General features: G+C 41.1%; 1 protein-coding gene across 3 annotated transcripts in view; it reads right to left on the bottom strand.

Moving 5' to 3' along the window:
- DIP2C (disco interacting protein 2 homolog C) overlaps nucleotides 1-24556 on the bottom strand; it is a 325277-nt gene that overhangs the window by 142278 nt on the left and 158443 nt on the right. For 2 of the 3 annotated variants that reach the window (XM_040592064.1, XM_040592065.1), the window contains exon 2: nucleotides 5989-6060. In XM_040592064.1, coding sequence (XP_040447998.1) covers nucleotides 5989-6060 — 72 coding nt within the window. Of the gene's footprint in view, nucleotides 1-3317; nucleotides 3486-5988; nucleotides 6061-24556 lie in introns of all 3 variants that reach the window. The other variant, XM_040592066.1, reaches the window with a different exon arrangement.

The following is a 24556-nucleotide window of genomic DNA, read 5'->3' as shown; positions in this document are numbered from 1 at the left end:
ACCCACATTACAAACTGATTTCATTACGTACTCATTTCTTTCTTTACACCTGTTTTTTCGCCTTACTATTAGGGTGTAAAGTCTTTGAGGGAAGGTATTTTTTGCTGTGTTTGAACAAGATTTAATATTTTGAGGTTTTACAGCAGGATAGGAAACAGAGGTGCCATCATAAAACAAAGAATGCATAAAACTGGGCTCTCAGTCAGCATGGCAAAAGCAAAGATGTAATCATCATGCTTTAAGTGATGGCATCAAGGGGTAGTTTCTCAGATGCTTTCAGAACCTAGGCTCTGCAAGGCATCCACCAATTCAAACCAAAACTCTTTTTTTAAAAATAAGACTTACTAAGCATTCATCCATGTGCCATAGTTTCTCATCTGTGAAACATCTGTCACACTGTCTTCAGAAATGTGTCCATGAGTTGTGTGATGCATATGCCTTCCACAGAGACCCATGTTCTCAACACACATATATGCTTTGAAATGCCCCATCGTGGTTATCCCTTGATAAGATCTTTAAGAATTAGGAAACCAGATGTGATAGGAATACTCAGTATTATTAATAAAGTGAATACATGAGGGTTTTTTTTCAATTCCAGAATCAAGCTTTGTTTAAACATTTCCTTGCAAACTTTGCAATCCAAATAATGTTGCAATCCAAATGATGTCTGTGGAAGAGAAAATGAAATTGTAATCACCAAGTTTACTTTGACTGCCCAAAGGGCTAGCAGCAGGAACAGCTGAAAGCAAATGTATGCACGCATACACATAGAAAAGTATGCAAATGTATGCACACATTACATATATATAAATATATGTGTCTTGTTAATAACAGAGGTTATGAAAATCGGCTCCTGCAATTCTACAGAAAATTACTTCTTGATACGGTAAAGGGATCTTCTGTGCAAATGTATTATCTTCTCTGCACCGCATAGCCTGAAATCTCCCCGTGCTTGTGCTGTCGGGGCTCCAGCAGCAGGAGATGCAGTGATCTGTCTCTAGGCCTGTGAAAGCAGCAGCAGGTGCCTTTTAAACACTGCGTCTCACAGGTTTATTAGCCATAATAAATAAAGCACTGGTGACTGGTCTACATGGTTACACTACAAATAGAGCTACGCTGGTGGTACCAATGATGGGAAATTACAGAAAGTAATCTAGTGTAGACACAGCACTTGATTAAGAGAGAATGAACCACCCATGTCTAAGCTGTTAGAAGCAAAGCTTAATTGATAACAACATTGTCTCTGTTCTGTGATTATTCAATCACATTTCCTGGCAAAAGTCTGGAAGCAAACTGGGCAAAAACACAGCTTATGGGGGATGCAGGTAATTTAGTTATTTTTTCATCTAGGGAGGGTTTCTCTTAACAGTGTGCATGCAGCTGTCCACATGTTATCTTACCCAGAACTGACTGATCTAATCAAGACAATCTTCAGAAAGATATTTGCAAATAAAAGCCCGTTTAAGTGGTTATTCTTGCAGCTCTTGGCTGTCATGGCTCCTCTACAGAGGCAGTAAGAGAAAGGTCACAGCACAAGAGAGAGTGGGATACATGTGCAGATATAAAGTCCAGAATCACTATTATTTTTAGATATCTGACATACGAGCAAACTGAGAAAAGAAAACCTACTCTGCACACAGAACATCTCCAGCTACAAACTGAGATCCTGAGAAGGCATTCTGAGGAAACAAAGCTGTACCTTTGTCTCCCTAAGTTAAAGCAGGTGGGGATTTAATGAGAAAGAAAAAGGGGGCTCCCCTTATCCCTTCTCCCATTAACACTGCCAAACACAGCATATCCGTTCCGGATTTCTGGATGTTCAACAGCCTGAATGGAACAGTACAAATGTCCTTTGCATATGTGCAGTCTGTGCAGCATCTGGATGTGACAGGCCTATTGTGCATTCACTGCAGAGTCAACCTGCAGATGTGCAGCCGATCCAGCATGTCCCCTGTGTGTCACACTTGCTGCACGTTTGCTGTACTCTCTGGGATTGCCCTGTCCAAAACAGGGAGCCTACGAGTGAACTCACATCACCTGGCAGAGTATCAGCCGCGTGGTTGCCCAGCTTCACCTTTCATTAACCCCATTACTGAAAAGTAACAGCTCTCCCTTTCTAAAATGACAGCATCCCAGTGAGCACAACAAAATGACCATGTATGTATGCACGTTTATATACATATATAGCCAACCCTTCTACTGCCTACATTTAGCACTTAAGTGATTTTATATCATTAATTCTGTTAAACCTGAAATTGCAATTTAATCATTCCCATTTTGCAAAAATCTTAGGCAGAGGAAGTTAATCATGTCAGATTGAGAGAACCTGACTTAGAGCCAGTCCCGTGTAAGAGGAGAAATACAAACACCACAGTCAGAATCCAATACAGATCTCTCCCACAGTATTACATCAAATTGGTTTGAAAATGAGTGGGGAAGGTTTCTCAAAGGAAACATCTTTTTACAGGTACGTCTTGTCCTGACAGAACTGCAGATCTTATCTTCCCTCTAGCCATTTCTTATACCATGTCTGGACTGCCTTGTGGGAGCGTGGATAAGCACACAGGCAAGAGTGTGATATCGTCCATGTGTCAACATGGCTGGCAAGAGAAAATCTGGTGTCTTGAGGGGCTGTGAATCCTCTGCAGCCTTGCTACAAACCCAGGGAGTAGGAGCAGGCTGCTGGCCACCCCCAGCAGGCAGGACGGGTATCTGCTGAGAGGCACAGCTATGCAGGCAGGGCTGGGCTCACGCCTTGCCAGTCCACACTGCAGACATGTGGCCCTGCAGAATGTTCTTGCTCCAGCCTGCTCTACCATCCTGATGCTTGTTTCTAAAAGTCAGCCTGCTTCAGAATGGTTTGGATGTGAATGGAGCTCAGGCAGGAATCTCTACTTGAAAATAGCATGGAATTAGGGGTGCTTAGTTTTATAGCTTCCTCCAGATTCTGGTAGGATCGGATCTGTCCAGAGCCCTGTAAAAAGGCAGTGCCAAAAAGGGAATTAGAAACACATGCCTTCCTCTGTTTTGCCAGTTATTGTATGAAACCTCCTCTGACGTATCCACCGTATAGAAGCTAGAGAGATGTTAACGTTCAAATGACAGTAAGAAGGACCGTTCCTTCTCCCCTCCCATCACTGCACTCCTGGGCACACAGAATTCGGTAACGGCCTTCCAGATGTTCTCCTTGGGTTGCCCTGATTTGTCCCTGGCAGCTCCTGGTCTATCATATTGATGTAGGTGTCTACCAGAGGCTTCCAGATGAGGCACGGTTACAGACAGATATGGACTGGAAAAGATACATTCATTGTGCTCACCAAACCGAAAATAAAAGAGAGGCCGGTTTCCTGCTGTGCTGGCTGCTCTCTCTCTAGCGGCCGCTTCCCGGATGTCACAGACACCAATGTTGGCAGTGCGGAGCACTCTTCTGGCAGCTCCTTCACTGTGTTGCAGTCTACACCGTACCGCGGCAGCTCCATTCGCTGCTGTAACAAGTTGAAAAAAACTAATTAATTCACGTTTAGTTTTTTTACATTTGTTACAGCAACGAATGGAGCTGCTGCCCCCATGCAGTAGAGCACACACGCACACGCACACACAGACACCACAGGACACTCACGGAGCCAACGCGGGTCAATGTTCCACTCTGCCAACATGGGCGTTAGTAATGTTAGCAAAGGTGCAGCAAGGGCTGGATGTCCCAACAGAGGGGAACTGCCTTTGGATTTCCTTTAGTTTGTTGAACACCATCACAGAATGCAAATCCCTGCCCTTCCCCAACACCTCCAATCCCAGCAAAAGCACAGTGTCCATTTCCGTACCGTTTTAAAATACCTCCAAAACATCTACTCCCTTTTAACAGCAAGATCCAAGACCAGCAAAGCTTATAAATTCTTGCAGTTCCCCAGCAAAACAAATTACAACAGAAGTCCAAATGACTAATTGGTCATGTATGTGGTTGTTCAGATATCAACAGAGGCTTACAAAAGGCAGCATCTGTTTTGTTATCCTATTTGTTCTTAGAAATGATTCACCTCCCCCAACCCCATGAGCAGGGACCTCAAGCCATTCAGATCAGTAAAGTCTTAGAAGGAGAATATCAAATTGAACTGTTTCAAGTTCTGTCCAAAAGGTAACACAACAAAACAAACAAAAAGTACAAAGACAGCAAAGACCCAAGCACAAATAATATCAGTTTCTGGAGGAAAACACTTCAATACAGAAGAAGCAGTGTCTTCCACGATAATAAAATAATTAATTTAGCCATCAGCTAAATGATTGAGCTTGATGTTTGTACAAGAAAACAGTGGACAATATTTCAGTACTTTTCTTCTTCACCCTATTATAATCTTCCTTCACTCATCCATATCCCACATTATTAGTGCAGGATTTTCTGGGAAGTGGCAGAGCAGAAAATGTTCACTTCGTCCTATCTTTAAAGCAGACCTAAACCAGCTGCATCTTCAATCACAACCTCTTCAAATTACTGAATGGACCCCACTATAGGACTGAGTTACAGAGATGCCTCTGCTTCTCTTTACACCGGAGAACTTTAATATCACTACAGAGACCTTGAAAGATAAACCTCAGAGGGTTTTTCACCTTCTTGCTTTCATCATTACATGCATGATGAATCCCCAGCAGTTTCAGCCATGGAAACAGCTTGACCAGAAGACTATGAGCTTTCTGGGGAAAAAGCTGTATTTTCTTGTGTGAAGGAAAAAAAGGCACAACTGATAGTATAAACAAATACCAGCACCAACTGCACCGCTGTGTTGAGAATTACTGTGAGGCAACAGTCTCTCCATAACTCAGTAAACCTAAGTAGGTCTCATGAGAACATACTGTGAAGACTATTGTATGTCTGATAGTCTGGTCAGACCAAAAAACACCCAGAAATTTAATAACGGCACCTCTGGTATTCTAATTCTGTTGATTTGATTTGTTTCATTCTCTAGTGGCTCCCAATGGTTAGGAAATGTCACAGACACCCTCAAATCAGGCTGTATCACTTCAGAAAACAGATGTGTCTGTAACACTGATCTCTTTTGTGGAGTTCCCACCAGTGGAGCAGACCAAGTGAAATCCAAAGGCACAAAAATACCATTCTGCTATGGAGCTAGCTAATATATGTACACCTACAGAAGAGAGAACAAGGCAGTGCCTCCACACATGAGCAGTTTAAATAGAAAACCATCAACTCCACCCTAAAAGCATGATTTTGTAAAAGGAGGAGGAAACTGGTTCCCAGGCCTGCAACAAAAACAGGGCTCAGAGGAAACCTGAGGCCAACACCAATACCTGCAAATACATATTCAACTTCACGATCCAGTACCTCAGAAGAGTGAAAGAACTCTGAAAAGTTCTTACACATATCTATGAAAAAATTTCAATGAAGCGATACATTATTAAACTCTGTTTGAAGATATTTTTATACCTTTTGGCCGAGTGCACGCAACCCATCCCTCAACACTGAGACCAAGTACGTATAAAGGATTGGTTGCCCACATGTTACGGGACAAGCTGAACTCTAGGGATGCTGCTGGTCTCTCTAGCATCTTCAGAAGGCAGACCTGGACAGGAAACCCAGAGATGTTGGAAGGTATGAAGCTCTGAAGTTCTCTTCCACTCTTGTGTATGCCTCTGTTCAGAAAGCTTTACTTGGCTGAGGTCTTAATGAGTTAGGACATTATGTTTTCACCTGTATTTTTGGACTGCTTCTAACAAACAATGCCTCTCTAACAAGCCTTGGCTGACTTTATTACCCAGACATGACTGCCAAACCCACAGCAACGTATGTAAAAAATGTACGCACACATCAAAGCAGACATATATATATAAATACACATAAAATGGATGGAATAAGCTTTTTCTGCATAAAATAGCTTTGTTTCTGCCACATATATTTCTTCAGAGATGCAGATTTTTACGGTGGCAACTATCAGTACACTTGACATCTTCATATATTGAAAGCATAGATACACGTACCGGGAGGCTGTGGCAGGTAGGCCCCAATTAATTTTGATCTCTTCTTTTCATATCCCTTCTGTGTGATGTCACCTGCCAAGAAAAGAAAATGAAAATCAATAAGACGTGGACAAAAACAGTATCTAGCTGTTTAATGGCAGCACCATCAGCTTAGCCACCACTGCACTGTTTGTCTGTCTTGACAATTATAATGAACAAATGAAAAGCACAATATGATAATTCCTCCCAGAAAGAACTCATCTACGCCAGAGCCATTCTGACAAGTAAATACCCAGCCTTGATTTATTCCAGCACTGGAGTCCAGTGGCACAGAGTTTTAAAACCATTTTGATATGCTGTTACACAAGCTTTCAAAAGCTACAATGACCTTCATTAGGTTAATAAACAATGGATTACACAGAGTGCGGGGGCCTGTGGTGGCTGGCAAAACACATCACTGATTAGCATTTTCTATCATTAATGGGATTTTTCTAATAAAGCATGTAAGGCACAAAAGACTTGAAACTGCTGCTATATCAATTCTGCAATATAAATGTTTTAGCTGATTTCTAAGCAGTACTGAGAGGAACAAAACCAAAACAAAACAAATCTACCACAGATCTGCTAGAAAATAGTACCATACAGACTCTTTGTCTGACTTTGCAATTAGATCTCCAAAAAAATTTTGGAGACAAATGTCTGAATTTCTTAAGTTCAATAATACATTACCCTTCACTGTGTCTGCAATTTCCTCAGGTAAGTTTCTTTTAATGTAAAGATTAAAAAATACTTTTCTGTAAAAACTTCCTAAAAAAAAGTGGTGGATAATTAGACATGTTAAAAAAACCATATAACTTCAGTCTTATTAGAATTCAGGAGAGGTTTAGCACCAAAACTGGGATACAGTCCTGGCTCTGGAGCTTTAGAGCTACCTTTAATAGTTCAAATAGTTCTTCAAGTATAATTCAAGTATCCGGATTCTTCTTTCCAAATACGTGAACATGTGTGCACACACATAAAAGTATGTATTAAATTCAATACAAGCTGCTTGGGATGCTAAAAAGAGAGATGGGGTTGACAATTATAAGATCTTTGAAGTAACACTGTACTCCCTGCCCTTTCAATAAGCGTATCTGCTACTGTGAGACTCAATCACGCTGTTATCGCTCAGCTGCAACGCTGGACTTGTGCTTGTAAAAGGTTGAGGGCTTAGGAGGGCAGAAACCACAAAAAGAAGGGGAGCTTTGGCAGTAATGTCCTGCTAGACACAGTAATGCGTTCCACCCCTGCATTCAACCTTCACCTAAGGAGACCATTTGCCAAGAGAATGACATCCTCATTTCAACCCCAGCCACTTGGGTAAACGGATACTAAATTAGCACCAACGTACAGATAGAGCTTCCTGTGGGCTTGTCTGAAATCAGTAATTACATTAAAACGTCTTCCAATGTTCCTCGATGAAAGACCTTTTCTTGGGGATGGTTCCAATAAGCAATAAGGAGGCAAAATTCTCCAAGCCTCCCTGCCAGTGTCCTGAGCCAACCCCTCACCCCTGGTTGAAAACAGTGCTTAAAATAACACCTATCCTCTTCACTACCATATCTCAAACTGCTCAACAAAAGAAGTCCACTAAAATATCTGTGTTTTTAAATGATGGAAGTGAGAGTGAAGCACTGCAAGTGATAACTGTCCCATATTTACCCAGGGAAGAAGTGGCAGACTTGGCAAGAGGACCTAAACCTTTAAAGTTCAAACCCAGTGACTCCTGCAGCACATTTATTCCCATTTTAAATACTTCTGGCATGTGTTCAAACTAGTGAAACTCTCCATTGTAATCACCACCTTCTCACAAACCAGACAGTAACTATAGATACCATTTCATTAAAATGTTTTAATGAAAAATGTGTTTATTTCTATTTGAAAATTGTAAAATATGGACAAAATGATCTTTAAAAGTTTTGCTAAAAAAATTACCACTGATTTCCTGTGTTCCTCAATACCAAATTCTTAGGCATTCCAGACGTATCTCAATTCGAGTAAAAATTTGGTTTTCTTATTTTATTATTGCTCTTTAATGAGAACAGAGGTGTCCTACAGAGAACCACAGCTCCATGGTGGTACACGCAAGTTGGTAATGCCATTTTAAATATGAAACTGTTATTAAGAACAGGTGCTTAACTACCGGCTCCTCTTCCACACACATGGTAGTACATACACATGGCAATCGGTGTCTCAAGCTACACATTCTAGACATTGTTCGCGCAGCCTGAACCCATTCGTGCAATATAAGATTTGTCCACTACTTTCTAAACCTATATTGTCCTTAATGGGAAGAAATGCAGAGAACAAGCAATTTCTTTGGCACCGAAGTGGGAAAGATAAATATCAAGTGTTCTCTCTTGTCAATACTAAGTTTTCATTCAAGTTGGTATCCAAACTTACTTTTTTTGAAGTTCACCACATAAAGGAATTATTCTGAGAAGAAACAATGGTGACTTCTTCCTCAGACCACTGTCTCCACCAAAAATATCACCAAAAAAATGATTCTTTGAGACAATTTAATATCCAATTATTTCTACCCCCAGGAGCAAGCAGCCAATTCATTTAGAATAAACACTAATCTTTCTATAACCATGTCCATCATTGCCCTGGTAACCAAATCTAAAAAAAGCCATGTAAAAGAAAAATAGAAAATCACCAGATTTTCATTGTAGTATCACTGTTACCATTCTGAGGTGGAAGGAAGACGACTGCATCATGTAGTCTGGGAAAGTACTATGTTTTATTGATCAGGATTAATGGTATTTGTACCAATTTGTATTTTTTCAAGTAGATTGACTTCAGGATACCAACAATAACTGATTAACCATTAAAATATTAGTACAACATACCATACGCAAAACTACTGCATTTCAAAGCTCTGTTGAACTCATTGTGTAAGCTCCTACTATACAATTAACACAGCTCACCAAAAGTTAACTGAGCTTAAACTCTGCCTTTATCATAAATTACCATTCACTCACTTTTCTAAACACAATATTAAGACCTTTGGTCTATGTCCTTCATTCCTTTGCAAACTAATGCAATAATTTTAGAAGTATCATCTGAGGAAAAAAAACACCCTTTTCAGCTATCAGTGCAGCTAGATCATGTTCATCTACAGTACAATATTGAATTTGGGCTTGGCATTTTGGAGAATATCAACAGGATGACAAGAACTACACTTCCTTGCAATGAAAACAGAGGATTTATGCTACAATTCTGCTTTTCATTAACACTCCTTCTCCTAAAAAGCCAGCAGACTCTCGGGACGTTGCTGCATGCATTCAGAGTCCACCTCTAAAGACAGGAGGGAAAAGGGTCTCATCCACAACGTCCTTTGAGCAGACAGTACATGCTGGGTTTTCCATTTATTACATGAACAAAACGCTCAAAGCCCCTGCAAATTTAGACCTCCTCGTTGCATCCTTCTCTAGCTTTCTTCTGATGGCTCCTTTGCCTGCTTCTGTGTGGTATCTCTGAGCCCGGTGGTGATGCTGCACAGCCCAGCTCCGGGAGAGACGCCGCTGTGAGCAGAGGACAAGGCTGGCAGTGGGTTCAAGGGAAAAGGCCAGGCCACAGACTGAGGTGAAGAAAAGACTCCAGCACCAGGGATACGCAGGAGCAGGCGGCCGCAGGGAGCTTTGGGGATGGGTCTCCCTGGGACAAGGCACCATGACATAATGCTGGGCAGCCAAAAGGTGGCACCTCCATTCAGCAGCTCCCTGCAGCCCTCCGCTCTGCCCGCCTGGCTCCTTCCTTGGCTCTGGCCCCGGCCCCTGGCCCTGGCTCTGCTCCCAAGCGCTCTGCCCTGCTCCGCTACTGCTCAGCTTCATCCCACAGCTGGTCCCCAGGCCCTCCTCCTCCTTGCTCCCCTCCTCCCAGCTGCACTCACTTCACTGCACCCAAGGACCGCAGCCTTCCATCTGCACCAGCGCTCTCCAGTTTTGGTTTTTTTTCCTCTGGACATGTCGTTCTTCTCCTCCTCACCTCCGCTAGGGATCTGATGGGTTCCCACCCTCAGAGGGCCACAGACGTGCACTCTGGAGGGTACTGTGCCGGAGGGTCAGCGGGGAGAGCAGAGCACAAGCCCTGGACCCTGAACTCACCAACAATGAGCAGATTTCACCCTGATATTTCCCCCATCCATATTTCAATTTGACTGTCAAGGACTGCTCTGTAACAGGCAGGCAGTACAACAAGCCTTCTTCCACAAGACCAAGTTCATTTCTTATTTCTGCTCCTCCTGAGACTCTGCAGGCACAAGAGGGAAAAATGCCCCTTCTGCAAGGGAAGGGACAGGACAAAGGGAAGCCCATCCAACCCTCCAAGGAAGAAGGCTGCACAGAAGAGCAGAGTATGTAACCAGGGCTCTGTCACTCTGTAATCCTACTGCCATCTCTCTTTATTTGTGATTTGTGCCCCTGTTTCTGCAACTTGCCAAGTTGCAGATGGCAATGCTCTCCTACATCAGCACTCACAAACAAGTATTTTGTAGCTATATTTAGCAAAGCAGCTCTGTGGTGCGAGTTCATTCGACTACGCTCACCACAACTGCTACTGTTTGCATTATACCCTCCATTTGCTTTGAAAATTTACTGTATTTTTCTCTTTCCTTCAACAGTGTTGGATTTCTGCCTCTTTACAAAGACAACGGGGACAAGCAGGGGGAGGCAGGTCACAGCAATACAACCACAGCACATGCTCATCACAAGCCAGGAACGAGAGAGAGCCCCTTGGGATACTCCATGTTGCACAAGACATTTTGAGGAGTAAGAAATGCCTGTAAATGTTGAAGTCATTCCTATTACCCTATCCCCTTTCCTGGCCCCTCCACGAGTCAGCTCCATCCATTTGTATCTCATGTCCTAGAATGATCATGGAATCACACCTTAAAATGAAAATAGTAAAAACGCACATTTTAAGTAATCAGCAAAATACTGACTTTTTAGCTTTTTGTTGAGGAGAAGGTTATTAAATGTGAAAAATACTTCCACATGAAAAATATCTGTACATTACCACCCTCCTTTAAAGCATTTACACTTTAAAAGCTGAGCGGCTAGAAATGCTGGTACCACAGACAAGCAAGGTGCTGTGCTACTTTCATGACAGTAAAATGCTTAGAGTCAATATAGTATAAAAGTTTCCTTTTCAATTGAAATATAAATTAGCTGATCTATTATCACTCCCTGAACACAAACATGTCCAGTCCTGATGGACTGCTACCATGATATAGGAAGTAAATTAATTCAAGCTAAAGATAATTGCATTATACCTGGGGGGAAAAAACATAAACCAAACCCAACAGAAGAAAACTTACACCAAATTTTTCCTTTTTCCTGGAAGATGCCAGCGCTTCTTAAGTGATCTCAGTCCTTTAGGACACAGCACAGGTGCAAAGCCAATGATAAAACCAGGGACTACAATCACCTTGCTTAGCGCAGTGAAAACTCAATTTCATATTCAGTGGTCTCAAAGCCTGACTGATGCTGCTGGTTTTTGCTACACATGTGTGTTTTGAAATGAAAAGTCAGGCTGGGACTTTGAATTAGTTTAAGGCACTTACAGAAAAATTCGCCACAGGGAATAACGCAATCAATAACTCCTCTCAAACACAGACTAACACCAAGCTCGCCGGTGAGTGCCTTTCCTTTGCCCATGATTTTCTGCCCTCTAAAGATTCAATTTTCTGTACGACTTGTTTATTGCTGATGACTCAAATTCAGTGTCAGCATCTTGGCAAGAGGGATTTGAATGAAACAAAGCTCCTCATAAGAGAACTGTGACTCATTTACTTCTCCCACTCATGATGCAGACAGTCTCCCTGTCTGGTCTTCCAAAAATACGCCAAGAGACAAAGGATTTCATTTTGGATGGTGCAAGTACAGAGATCTCAAAACCGCACAAATACATCTCATGTAACACGTACACGAACACAAAAATATCTATCAGGAGCCACCTTCTTTTCCAATGTCTTTTAAAAAAGATGTTTAACCTCATCAGCAGCACAGAAAACTACTCAGAACTAAGACAAAGAAACAAACGGTAAACTATGGCACCGGGCAAAAAACTTAATGGTATCCCACACTTCAGTGCAAACAATACCATAAATTACAGTACTGCTCAAGTGCCTGTTAAGAGGAGAATGCTGTAGCTTGAAGGTTTCAATGATGATATTATCCACATATAGCTGAATTCTTTTTTTTTTCCCCCAAGGATACATTTTGTTCCTGTATGTCACAAGCAAAGCAGAATATGGCTGAATTTCAATGACAGATAAGGAAGAGTGCTCCATGTGTACTTTACAGCTTATAATGCTTTCTAAAGTGGCTTCTAATTCAGGAAAAAATATTTAAACAGATTATGCTGTTAACAGATAAGGTAAACTATATTGGCACTGCTAAAATAAAAGATACAATGTCTTCTGAATGTTGAAAGTATTACTGTTCAAAATCGGTACTTTCTTCCCATTCTTTTGATAGACAAATATCTGTTGCATAATCTGTGAAATTCTGAAGTTTTAATTCAAATTTTACATTTTTAAACAAGTGAGTAGTAAATCAGTTTACATAGAAGACACTTTTGAGTACCTCCACCCTGAATCCCAGAGGACCCCTTGAGTTCCCCCACTTCCTTTCTGCTCCCAGAGTCTTCAGCACATTTTTCCAATACCCAAAATACTCCTGGGTTTCAAAAGAAAGAAAGTAAAAAAAACCTCCTCCAAAGAGAACCCCAAAACTCCTAATTTAAGCTAACGAAAACAATCCTGAGGATTTTCCGACTCAGACGTTCTCCCTTTCGGCCGAGCTGGTGCGGCGGTGGGCAGGGAGCGGGTGCGCTGCCGGAGACCCCGCGCCACTGAAGCCAGTTGACCTGTGCGGTCCTCAGCCACACCGGGGCTCCCCAGGACGGAGCATCTCTGCGGCACAACTTTTATGGCCTGAAATATTGTAAAGTAAACAGAGGCTGGTTGAACAGTAAGGGTTTCCATTCTCAGAGTCAAGAGTTTGTTTCGTTATTTAAAGCTTTAACGAACACTTTATATGATGAAAGCAATCCTTGCCATTTTTGGAATTTTATGGTTGTTAGGACCCTTCATAATGTTGTTTTCCTTCCTTTATTGCTTTATAAGGCTTATAGGGCACCCTTGAAGTGTATATCCTTTTTGCAGCTGCTGGAAGCTCATCTTTCATCTCTCCACTCACTTTCCTGCTGCCTATGAGGCATTTGCCTGTTCCAGTTATTCTCCCTGTCTCTAACACAAACTGTGCAGAGTCAGATCTTGCTCAAGATAAAAATAAAACACAATTCTGAAAAGTATGCCTAAGGAAACAGTCCTGATAAATGTTATTTAATAGACAGGCCTGATATTTCAAGTTATAAATGTTCCCTAAAGAAAGATAATTACAGCAATAATTCCACTTATCATTATTTAGAATTTACAGTTCACAGCAAATCAAACATTTCCATAAATGCTGCACTGTGCTGGGTACTGCAAATTTGTGTCCCGATTTTTTTCCCAGCTCTGAAAATGTCTGGGAGAAAAAAAAAAAAAAAAAGAAAAAAAAAAAAGAAAAAGAGGAGGAGGAGGAATCCTAAAGGAGGAACATATAATGGATGTATGAAACAAAATCGAGAATACATTATCCAAACCAATCTGTAAGCATATTTGCTCATTTGGACAGAAAAATACACCCAGGCTTTCCAGAAGGAAAAACCTGCAATATCGAAGTAAAATGATAAAATTGATTAACAGGCCAATGTCTTATTCTGCCAGTTCTCTAGGAAACAGCCTATGAAAAAAACTCTCCTGCTTGTGCCTTTGTATTTTTTAACTATTGTTTTTTCACTACTTTGGCCATTACTAAGTTTAACCAAAAAGTCCAAATGGGTTAACCTTCCTGGCAGAGAATGCAATTCTTCCAAAAAGCAACAGATTTCCAAATCTGTCATCCATCATTGTGCTTCCAGTATTTTGATACAGCACAGTATGACTGCAGCGCTCTTCCCAAATTTCATGTAAAAATAGAAATCTGGAATTCCTATTTTCATATGCTGGGAGAGGGGGAAAAAATGGCTTTTACCTGATGTATTGCAACGTTTTCACTTTTGACTGGGGTTCACATAAAGCTTTTGTGTTTGAGATTAGTTATGCTAGTCAACAATCAAAGTGTTTCAGCACTACCTAAAATAATTTTATTTTACTGTAATGTGGGTTATTATGTTGATTGAAAAAAACCCCAGGTATTTAGAGCAGTTGTACTACAGTATTAGAGCGCCAAAATGTCCAAATATCTTCCCACAGTTTTTGTAAAAATAGAACCTCTTCTGGGCAAAAAAAAACCCTTCATGCAAATGCAAATTTCCATATACTTTGACAGCTGGATGTAAATGCAGAAAAGCCCCGATTTCTTAACTACCAAGGGGAAACTGAAGCAGGAATACTTTTTTTCAAACAATTATAAGACCGCTAATGGTTGTGGAAGAATATTGAGAAGTTGTAAGTAGTTGTGAACAGGGACTTGAATTACCATAATGACTATGCTGAATGACCATAATGTCTTTAAAAATGCATCACTTGGGAGATCATCGTGCTCAATAATCTGGTCTACCATTTTAGTACATACATGACACATACGATTTTGATTAACTAAAAAAACATAATCATTTATGAAGGGAACGTGTCTTCCATAACAATATTCACATTTTTCTCTTGAAATGACAGTGGTTAATTTACTAAGTCCAGTTAATAAGTTACTTCCTACTGCTTTAAGTCCAACCCCTCAATCACAAACTTCATCGCCAGTGCTCAAGAACCATAAATGCCTTGTGCCCAGAAACACCTGATACACCTATCATCTGCTTTCATATTTCCAACAGCTGAGACACAACCCTAACGCAAGCTCAGAGTGCCCAACCCTAATTTTTTAAGTGATGCTTGAGGAAGCCTCCAGATACCTACAAGTTCTGATAAGCAATCCTCCCAAGAACCTAACTCACACCGCTGTTACCTCTCTTCCAGTCCCTAGGAACTCCAGTTCGCTTCTTAAGCTTCCAAACAAGAGTAAAATAACTTTACTTAAAAAAAAAAAATATCTTAAGCATGGAAACATATTCATTTTAAAAGCATACAAAAGGGAATAACCCCCTCAGGCACCATGTCCAACATCCTGCTCTGCAGGAAGAGCAGATCAAAGCCAACATCCTTTGAGTGATGAGCACTCTAGCAACAATGTTCACCAGTTGCTCACATCTTCTCTGTCTCAGCAGATTTTTAACATTTCTTTGCAAAACAGGACTACTTTATTTAGAGTTTTCTTCTTAGAATGCCCTCTGCAAGATGGTTAATGATGGGTTTACTTAAAAGGCAAGATGTTGCTCCAAATCTCCTCTGGAAGATAAACGTGCTCTAACATGTGCATTGAATGAAGACATCTTCCCCAGTTGTATTTTGTGAGATGGGCTGCAGATGGTCCAAATCATAAAGTAAGTCACAGAGTTTTCAAAACCCGCACCTCTTTCTACAGTATTTCTTCTCAGATTTCAATTACACTCTTGCTAAGATGGCTGTGATGGTCCCTAATGCTATTTGCCTGGAAACCAAGGTTTCAGCAAGCAGAAGAGCTCTCACAACTTAGACACAGCAAGAATTAGCAATCAGGGGCATTTGACGGATCTAATCAACATTCCCTGACCCACAGCCCAACTAATCCAAAACAGGTACAAAACTGTGTTACCCTTCTCCCTCTCACGCAGTTGAAAAACAATTCTGGTGTTACTGGTAGACACAGAAAGCACTCCACTCAGGAATTTCTGAACTGTAATACCACAGCACATACATACTGGTGCTGACTTTCGAAGAAAATCCATTCATCATTTTGCATCTCGGAACTTCACTTTAGCACAAAATTACACCCCAGCTGCAGAGCAAATGCTCTGAATTACTACATCTGTCCCACTGCAGGTCAGGGGCGAACTGCCGACCGGTGAGACAGAACACGGAGGCTGCACACAGAATAAATGGAGCCACCTGCAAGTGATGCCTTCACTGAAGCAGCATTGTAGGGGGAAGGACTATACTTTTATTCACAAACCTCACTGCTCACTTTCACTTGAGGAAAACCTGACCTGCTGTTTTACTAACCTTATCCTTCAGGAGGTCTTAAAAGGTGTCATCAGACGGGTACATGGCAACTTCTGGGTCACTGAGTCCAGCCCCCTGTACTGCAGCAGAGCATGTCAAACCCTTACAAAAATAATCCACTTCCATCCGGAACTAAATTCAGCTGGACTCAACTTTTTATACCAAGTTATTATAGCACCCTCTTTACCTTTTTTTGCAATTTTCCCACTGGTCTGCATCTTTTCATCTTGAAATAATTCTTTTCCACCCTCTCCTGTACGACAGGCTTTCCTGGCCTCCATGTAGACAAACTTCGTTTGTCTAAAAAAGTGAGTTACCTTAACAAAGCAAGAGTCTTGATCACACCTGTCTTGTGCAACCTATCTTATCAAAGATAACTCAGGTTGTACTTTATCAAGTTTTCCATTTATCTCCTTGTCTTTCTCTACATTGCCTTCAAAATGCATCTGAAGTACCCCATTCCATTAAAATTATACGTGTGGCTCAGATCACCTTTTCTCCCCATTCCTAAACGTCATTCCTAGTCATGACTCGTAAGTCTCGTAATGCCACTTATTGTTTGAAAATTACAAATTCTTACCACTGGACTTCCCCCCACGAGTATTTTTGCTTTTAATATTCCAGCACTGATATTACCTAGGTGCCTACTTCAGCAAACTGAGTTTTTCTCCCATTGTTGTTAACATATAATAACCACTATCCAAACTGTTTCTAAAAAGATGAAGGCTTCCCAAACTGCACGGTTACTGGAAGTATTTATTTTCCTGCTAACATAACTAAATATTCACTGCAATTAATTTGCAATTCAAAGAAAACCCAGTTTGGATTTTTAACCAAATCTGGGGCTCAAAACTAAGGAAGATGTATGCAGAACAAACTGATCTATGTCCAATTATAAATGTTAGAATATGCCTGTCCTGGTAATGCAGAGTAAAAGAAATCTGTCTCTGGTTTCAAGAAATAAAAAAATTAAACCTTGTTTCACAGCCTGCAAATGCAATTTAGGATGGTTTTTCAAAATACATTTTGTTGACAGCTTATTTGATCTAACAGGCAGATACAATAAAACGAAAGCTATTTAAAGGCACTCGCAATACGTGAACTGCAATGCATGTTAATAAGGTACCCAGATCACTTCATCTTTTCTATGTAAAAAACAACATTTGAAAACTGTCACTAGCATAATTTCTGTATGCACCTAAGTACTGAAATTCCACTCTTAAAAGAAATAACTTAAAATATATTCATGTCATTTTCCCGCTTTGTTCCAGAAAGACCTGAAACAGCAAGATGAATTAACGTCACCTGGTTGCTCAACTCGATTCAAAGTGTGTTACTAAAAGAACAGAAGAGCCCAAAAGCAACTCGCTGTTCTCTGTTACGGGGCCAGGTGTTTATGAAGTGCTGAAAATACGCATCCTCTGACTCAAGGACTTCTGTTACCCAAAGGCCGACTCAGATCCTACTCTCTTAAGCCTGCAAAATAACTCAAAAGGAAAAATAGTTGCATGCCTTCAATTACCTCAAGACACAATCTGTGTCCCTGTACTCCACAGCTTCCACAATATTTGACAATACCATTTTTTCCCTGCTATAGCACCTCTGAAGGCTCCTAAAGGTCCAGGACATTATTACAGACCCAATGTGACAGCTCATACTGATGTTAGCACACAGCAGCTGTTCTCATAGGAGGCATTATCCTCTTGTGCCTGTGAAATATGGCACTTGGAAACCTGGGACTTTCTGCTAGGTCTGAGGCACACACTTCTGTGCGCTTGGAAAATCAGATCTCCCTATTCTCACCCTTCTTATTTTTCTCCACATCTAGCTTACAACAACTCTTGATCAAGATACAGAAATTTGCTGCGGTAAGACAGAGGCACAAACATTTTCTTTTCTTCCCCTGTTCTGAGTTTATGATTTATTTCATATGTTAATGAGGTTATGCCAAGATTTCTGTATCTTTTTCCCTCATATTTCAAAAATAATACAGTATTTCAAATCTGAAAGAAGGTACCGCTTTCACATCTTTGTTACCTTCTTTCATGCAGTACAGAGTTATTTTAGAAAAGAAGCGGGAATTAAACCATAGCTATACTTAGTAAAATAAAAGCAGCAAACTTTCACTGAGTAATGTTCATTTTCATCGGTACTAGAACCCAAAACTAGAAATGCCCTTCTCACAGGCGTTATCAAAGGTCATTTCCCATGATGATAAAGTTCAGCACTTCAGTTTGGCTTTCATGGAAAGGACTGATGGTTTGGAAGTAGACGCTTCTGAGAAAGCCCATAATGCACGTTTGTATCAATATGTCAAACCCAACACTGTGATGTCCTTGTTTCTCAATCGTTCACAAGGTGACAGGTAGTTAATTACTATCAGAAATGTTTCTTAATTCACTGGTTTGTAGGAACTGCCATTGCGGCTTACTTCATTTTGTGCATCAGCAGGTAAACTGGCAGACACGCAGTGCCTGAGGTCCAAAGGAACATGGATCACATACCTTACAAAAGCCATCGGCCCATTTGTTTTTACAGTTACAATACAGCTATACTTTAGAAGTGCCAACAAAGATTACTTAACATGCAGAAAATCAACAAGAGACTTCATTTCACACTCCGTTATGAACCCCTAGCTGGGAAATAGGACTAGCAGAGCCTGGCAAGTAGCTGGTTGGTTTTTTTTAAGAAATGAACAATGCAAGAATTAAGGTAGGATTTACAACCTCTTATGAGTCTACACAAAACACTGACTTTTCAGCATAATTCTGATGGAACGTACACGAAGACTGCTTTGGACAGAAACGCCTGTGACCAACATGCACACATTGGCTGTCAGCCTTCAAACCTGTACACAGAAATCCAGGATTCTCAGTCCTGCAGCTGTGTCTTCAAGCAGCTGCTTGGCCCCCAAATGCTGCTGATCCAAGTGCCCAGCATGAGCTGACAACTGTCCACTTAAACCTGACAAAGCCACAGATGAAGTTCCAGCTGAAGCTGTACCTCTGCTTGCTGTCCTACACAGGCAGATCCATACATCCAAACAGGTCTCCTCTGACTGCAAGTCCACATCAGATCACCTGGTGGCCTGGGTAATTATTTAGAAATAACTTGATAATCCTGAAATACAAGGCATGAGCCATGCTTTTATCTTCTTCTGCTTATTTCTTACCCAGACTTGATACTTTACCCATTCCTCTCTTCTTTCCAGTGATGCTGCAAGGCTGGGTCAGAATCATATTTGCAGTCACCTTCGTTCCTTTCTGCCTTGCAAAACAATAAGCTGCTCGGCTCTGCTTCAGGTCATGGGTGCCCATGTCCCAGTCTCCATGTGCTACTCGAGCACTGGCTGGCCACATGCAGAACTGCTGATCCTACAGCTGCACTGCAAAGGTCTTTAACCACCCCTGTGCTGTGTAATACTTGCAAGGCTTATGATCTTTTTTTTAATTATTTATTTACCTTTATTAATCATCTACAATCTCAGATATTGCTCATCCTAACATCCTGGTGTATCAGTGGCTGTCCAGCTAAGGCTTTCCATGGCCAAGGCTAACATCAGACCTCACAATTGCTCCCTTCTGCACGCAGCCTGGGGTTCCACTATCCGGCCCCCATAGGAATGCCTCACCATTGCCATCTGATGTCACACCTACTGGATGATTTCATGTCATGGTAAGACTGCAATGCTTATCTCCCCACCTGAACATCCCAGATTTCACTACAATCTTCATTTTTAGAATTCAAACATGGACAGCACACCTAGAATCAGATGCTTTCATCAAATAAAATGTGATTCCCACCCTATTATGTAATTAAAATAGTGAGAGGCATCTGAAAACTTGTACGGGTAAGATGGAGAGGGACAGCATCTTTGTGTCTTCCAGCACACAAATAATGGCTTTTGCATCTTCTCTAATAAACTTCATGCTTTGAATGTCTGAAGAGGTAGTTACTAGTTTTTATGGCAGGAAGAGTGTAAGAAACACAGGCACGACCACACCGGATTCTGTCCAGAGTCAGAAACAGAGGAGTGGTCACACTGGATCCCTCCCAATGCTCCTTCATGTCTTTCAGCGCTTACAGGTACTTAGAAGACAAAGTAAGGCAAAAAGTTTGAAACAGAAAAAGTAAATAATCTATCCTCCTTCTCCGCACAGTGTCATTTGATCAAAACTGTTAGAAACTCACCTAAACCTCAGAGCACGACACTATAGAAAAACTTCTGGGATCCACTGCTACAGAGTACCTTTTGCTGCCCAAATAAAACTGAAATCCTGTTCTGAATCTTGCTGAAGGCTTGGCTGAAGTCTTTGGCCTCAATAACTTTCAATGAGGAATTAATTCCACAACCTAATTACAGTCACTGTGAATTTGCCAACTTCGAAGTTAATTAAATATCCCCCTACCCTCTGCCATGAAAAGTTCATGACATACCTTCTCTGCAGCATTCATTATTTGACACACTTTTGTCAGTTCCTCCTCGTTTGGCTCCTTGCAAGGTAATTAATTCCAGATTTTCAACATGCTTTAGATACAGATTTTTTCCATGCCATTCATCATTCTCATCCCCCTATCACCGCTCCAGGCCAGTTCCCCCACGGGTAAGGTGAAGCAGTGGGTAGCGCAGGGAAAAGCACTCAGCATGATGCTCCAGTCCAGGGTTTCCCAGTGCTCCCAGTCCATGGCTCCCAGCTGCCAGCCCTGTGCAGCACTGCTCACCTACCCCAAGTGCCCACACCAGTGTTCACATCTCTATTCCGACCTGACTGTTTCCATCTAAAAAACTCTAAATACAAACCTTCATCCCAGAGTGAGCTCCCAAAAGCAGAAATTAGCTACACTTAACTGAGAAAACTTGACAGATCTGATTTTATAGTGAGGTTAAGACTCAGGTGGTCCAAGGCCAGAGGTTTAAAAGAAAAATAATAATTATTCATCCTGGCACACAGATCCCACACAGAACACATTTGGAGTACCTCATACATCTGAAGAAAACCAAAACTTCTTAAAAATTTATAATATTATTATTTAATTCTACATTACATACACTTGTGTATTAATAAAAGCTTTCCTTATGATGTTTGCAACTTTAGGACCATCAATCATTATGTTGTCATTAGGACTGAGTTTTTCTGTTGGTTCTCTGTGTTTTTCTGCTTTGTACTTCCCCCTCTGTTTTCCTTGGCTGCCCAGTACTGACTTTGAAAGGCTCTGATGTAAAACCCACTTTTTCTTCAGGATGGCACAACTTCAGAGGGTTGAAGAGATTGCAAAGACGAAGACCTATTTTTGCTTTCTCAATGTTACAAAGAAGACTTTAGCTAATAAAAGAAAGTCGCTTTCCCCCTTCTTTCTTGTTAGGATTCTGTTCCAAATCTTTCAACAACAAAAAACCACATTGCATGCGCCACACTTAGTAACCTCTTCCCTACAACTTCTCTCCAAAAAGTGATTAATGTAATTGGCAAACGTATAAATATTTCTAAGTATCTTAGTAGTCTGTGCTTTTAAATCACATAAGCACATACAGTTTCCTTTCCTTTATTTGTCTGAAATGCAATATATATATATAAATATATATATATATATATATAAAATAGAGGGGACTGAAACTTGAGATACTTGAGAGCTGCAACTAGCGAGAGCAATGTAGCAGTCCAAAAAAGACTAACAGCACGTCTTCTCCCCAGGGGCTATCAATTTATTTCTTATTTAAGACGCTGGAGAAAACAATCCCAGAACAGTTTCCATTTTAATTCAAAAAGCAATGCAGCCAAGCTTCTACACCCAAAATATTTGCTGATTTCTTTATACATGGCTACTCCTATACAAGAGTTCTGCATAAATACAGGATTACTGTGAAAAACTCGAATGCAAATGTCCTATCAATGAGCACCAATGTGAAAACAGTACCCATCTCAGTAAACTAGAGCCATAAATTCCTATAATCTCTAAAATCCTTCAGTTTTCCACTTGCATTTACACTGGTATTTAAGTATTTGTCGCGTAAAGGTTTCTGAGACTCCTTTTGCACAAAATTATGTTACAACATAAAATCACTCTTTGGCCTTGTAAATACTGAAAGGGCTTGAAATAGGAGAGGATGCTAAAGCTGCAGCTAGGGTTGTGATTACATGTACACTGCAGGCACGTCCAGGCAAGACTGGCTGATGCTCTGAAGAACTTGGGCAAATTCAGGAGTGGCTCTAAAGGTATCTTTACCTACCAGCGGGCCACCGCTGGTAAATAGCTGACTACAGGAAAGTGCATGAACAAGGATATGAGTCTAATTTTTTTAAAAAATATATATTGGCTACAATGGTTTTATTAGGGTAAGTTCCTGCCTGCTGAAAGAGCTGTAAAGCTAACAGCTCCTAGGAACAAACACTGACATACCTTCCTGTTAAATTGTATTAAATTGTATTAATTTACAAAACTGAGACTCCGACTTCTTTAGACCAAGAAACCATCCTGGTTTAGTGTTGACTTATTCTGCAGTTTCAGGTGCACCGGCAGAGCCTTATTAGGTCACACAGAGCCTCGGAGAGCACTCTCCTCTGCAGCTTCTAAATACCACTGTAATATAAATAATGCATAATAACAAACAGCACATTTGTACCTCCACCATGAAAAAACACTTGCCCTGGGTTTTGTAAATCAGGCTGTGTATACATTTTTACTCTTTAACCTCTGCGAGCTGTATGTCAAACAGCCCCTTTAAAAAGCACAAGTTTTTGCGAAGTCAGGCACTGTATAATGGCTTATTCCAGAAGTTACACTCTGCATACATATGTATGAAGAATTTACAGGAAAAAAAAGTAGCTCAGCTTATTTGTCTTTTGGTCACCTAATCAAAAAGGTGATTGGATTCATTTTTACCGTATCAGTGAAGTCACTGGAGTGCATTCGCAATTTTTTTTCCCATCTGACAGATGAATGACCTTCGCCATGGACCTAACGTAATGAATGACAGGCCCATGTTTCTTCCAGGTACATGAAGGCCATGGTTCACTACTTCTGCTTGTATATGTAGGGAATACCAGATGTATTGCAGTAGCATTCACTCTTCTTTCCACTCTCAGCATGTATCTATCAAGAGGCTTACTTAATTTCTTTCTACTATAAGCAGAGGAGGTTGGGAGGACACTAGCCAGAGAAAAAGGTGAGCCAAGAAAGATGCTTGCTGTCCATGATTAGAAGGAGATACAGGAAGGTATCCTTCATTTCCCAAGGGAAATAACTGCCCTAACGCAGCCAAAGTACTTAATGCCACATGTGAAGATCACAGGGTGGGACAAAGACCTTATTTAAAATACAACAACCCAAACATGCATCCCCAAAATCCAACTCGGTAATTCTATTGACCACAGAGTATCGCAGACCTGTCCTGAGCCTCACCACTGCCTTCCCTCCCCCAGAAACTTGTTCGATACTTTCCTTGTAATTTTATGAATTCCCTTTCCTGTAAGAGTCATTCAATGCACTTTCTTCAAGACCCTACCAGACTCACAGCTTGAGTCCTCTCTTCTTGACCGTACCTATGTCCTACAGAAAACGGCACTGCTTGCTTTTATCTCAGAATCCGCCAAGCCACTGCTGCAGCCTGCCCTGGCCTGCAGTGATGTTATTACTACCAACTGCACAGGAGCTGGACTTCCACGTCCCAACCTGCAGGCAGGCACTGCTTCCAAGCACGAGTTTTCCACACAAAGCTGAAGCCCGGTGACCCGACTGCCGTGTCACCCTTCCTCCCCTTCTTCTGTCCTCCTAAAGCACGAACCATGGCAGCTCTCTCTCCTCACGCAGTGCCTGCAAGGCATGGCTAATCCACTGGTGGATCTTCAGAGATGGACTCACCAGGTATTGCTCCCACTGGTAAATACTAGAAAGATCCTCAGGTAAGCAGGCTACTTATTTATCTGGCTACCCCGCCAACACAGGACTAACAGAATCTGTTAAAACTTGCCACCTCCTGCAAAGCCGTGGGCTGCAATGGCTATCTGATAGGAGTGGAAACTAATAAAAGAATGGAATATTATTATATTACTATATAATATTCCATTATGTATTTTTTTTTTTTAAAGCGAGTATATAAATCCATCATAATAAATACATTATTGATAACAAATGGAACTAAGTAAAATAATGGAAAGTCTCTGTTACATTTGTCAGACACCAAAATACAGAGCCACAGTAAACTTTGAACAAAACTACCTTATATTCTAGAACAGGGAGGAAAGGGGGAACATGGGGAACCTAGATGGAACGTTGGGACCCAAATGGCATTTAAACCACCTACAACTTCTTCTTTTAACCTCAACCTGTTCTCTTTCAGATACAGGCATATAACCCTCATTCTGCTCCTGCTGTACTCCAGGCAGTGCTGAGACGGCCAATCTGAAA

The sequence above is a fragment of the Falco naumanni genome, chromosome 4 (genome assembly GCF_017639655.2).
Source record: "Falco naumanni isolate bFalNau1 chromosome 4, bFalNau1.pat, whole genome shotgun sequence".
NCBI lineage: Eukaryota > Metazoa > Chordata > Aves > Falconiformes > Falconidae > Falco > Falco naumanni.
This window is presented reverse-complemented; position numbering and strand designations above follow the sequence as displayed.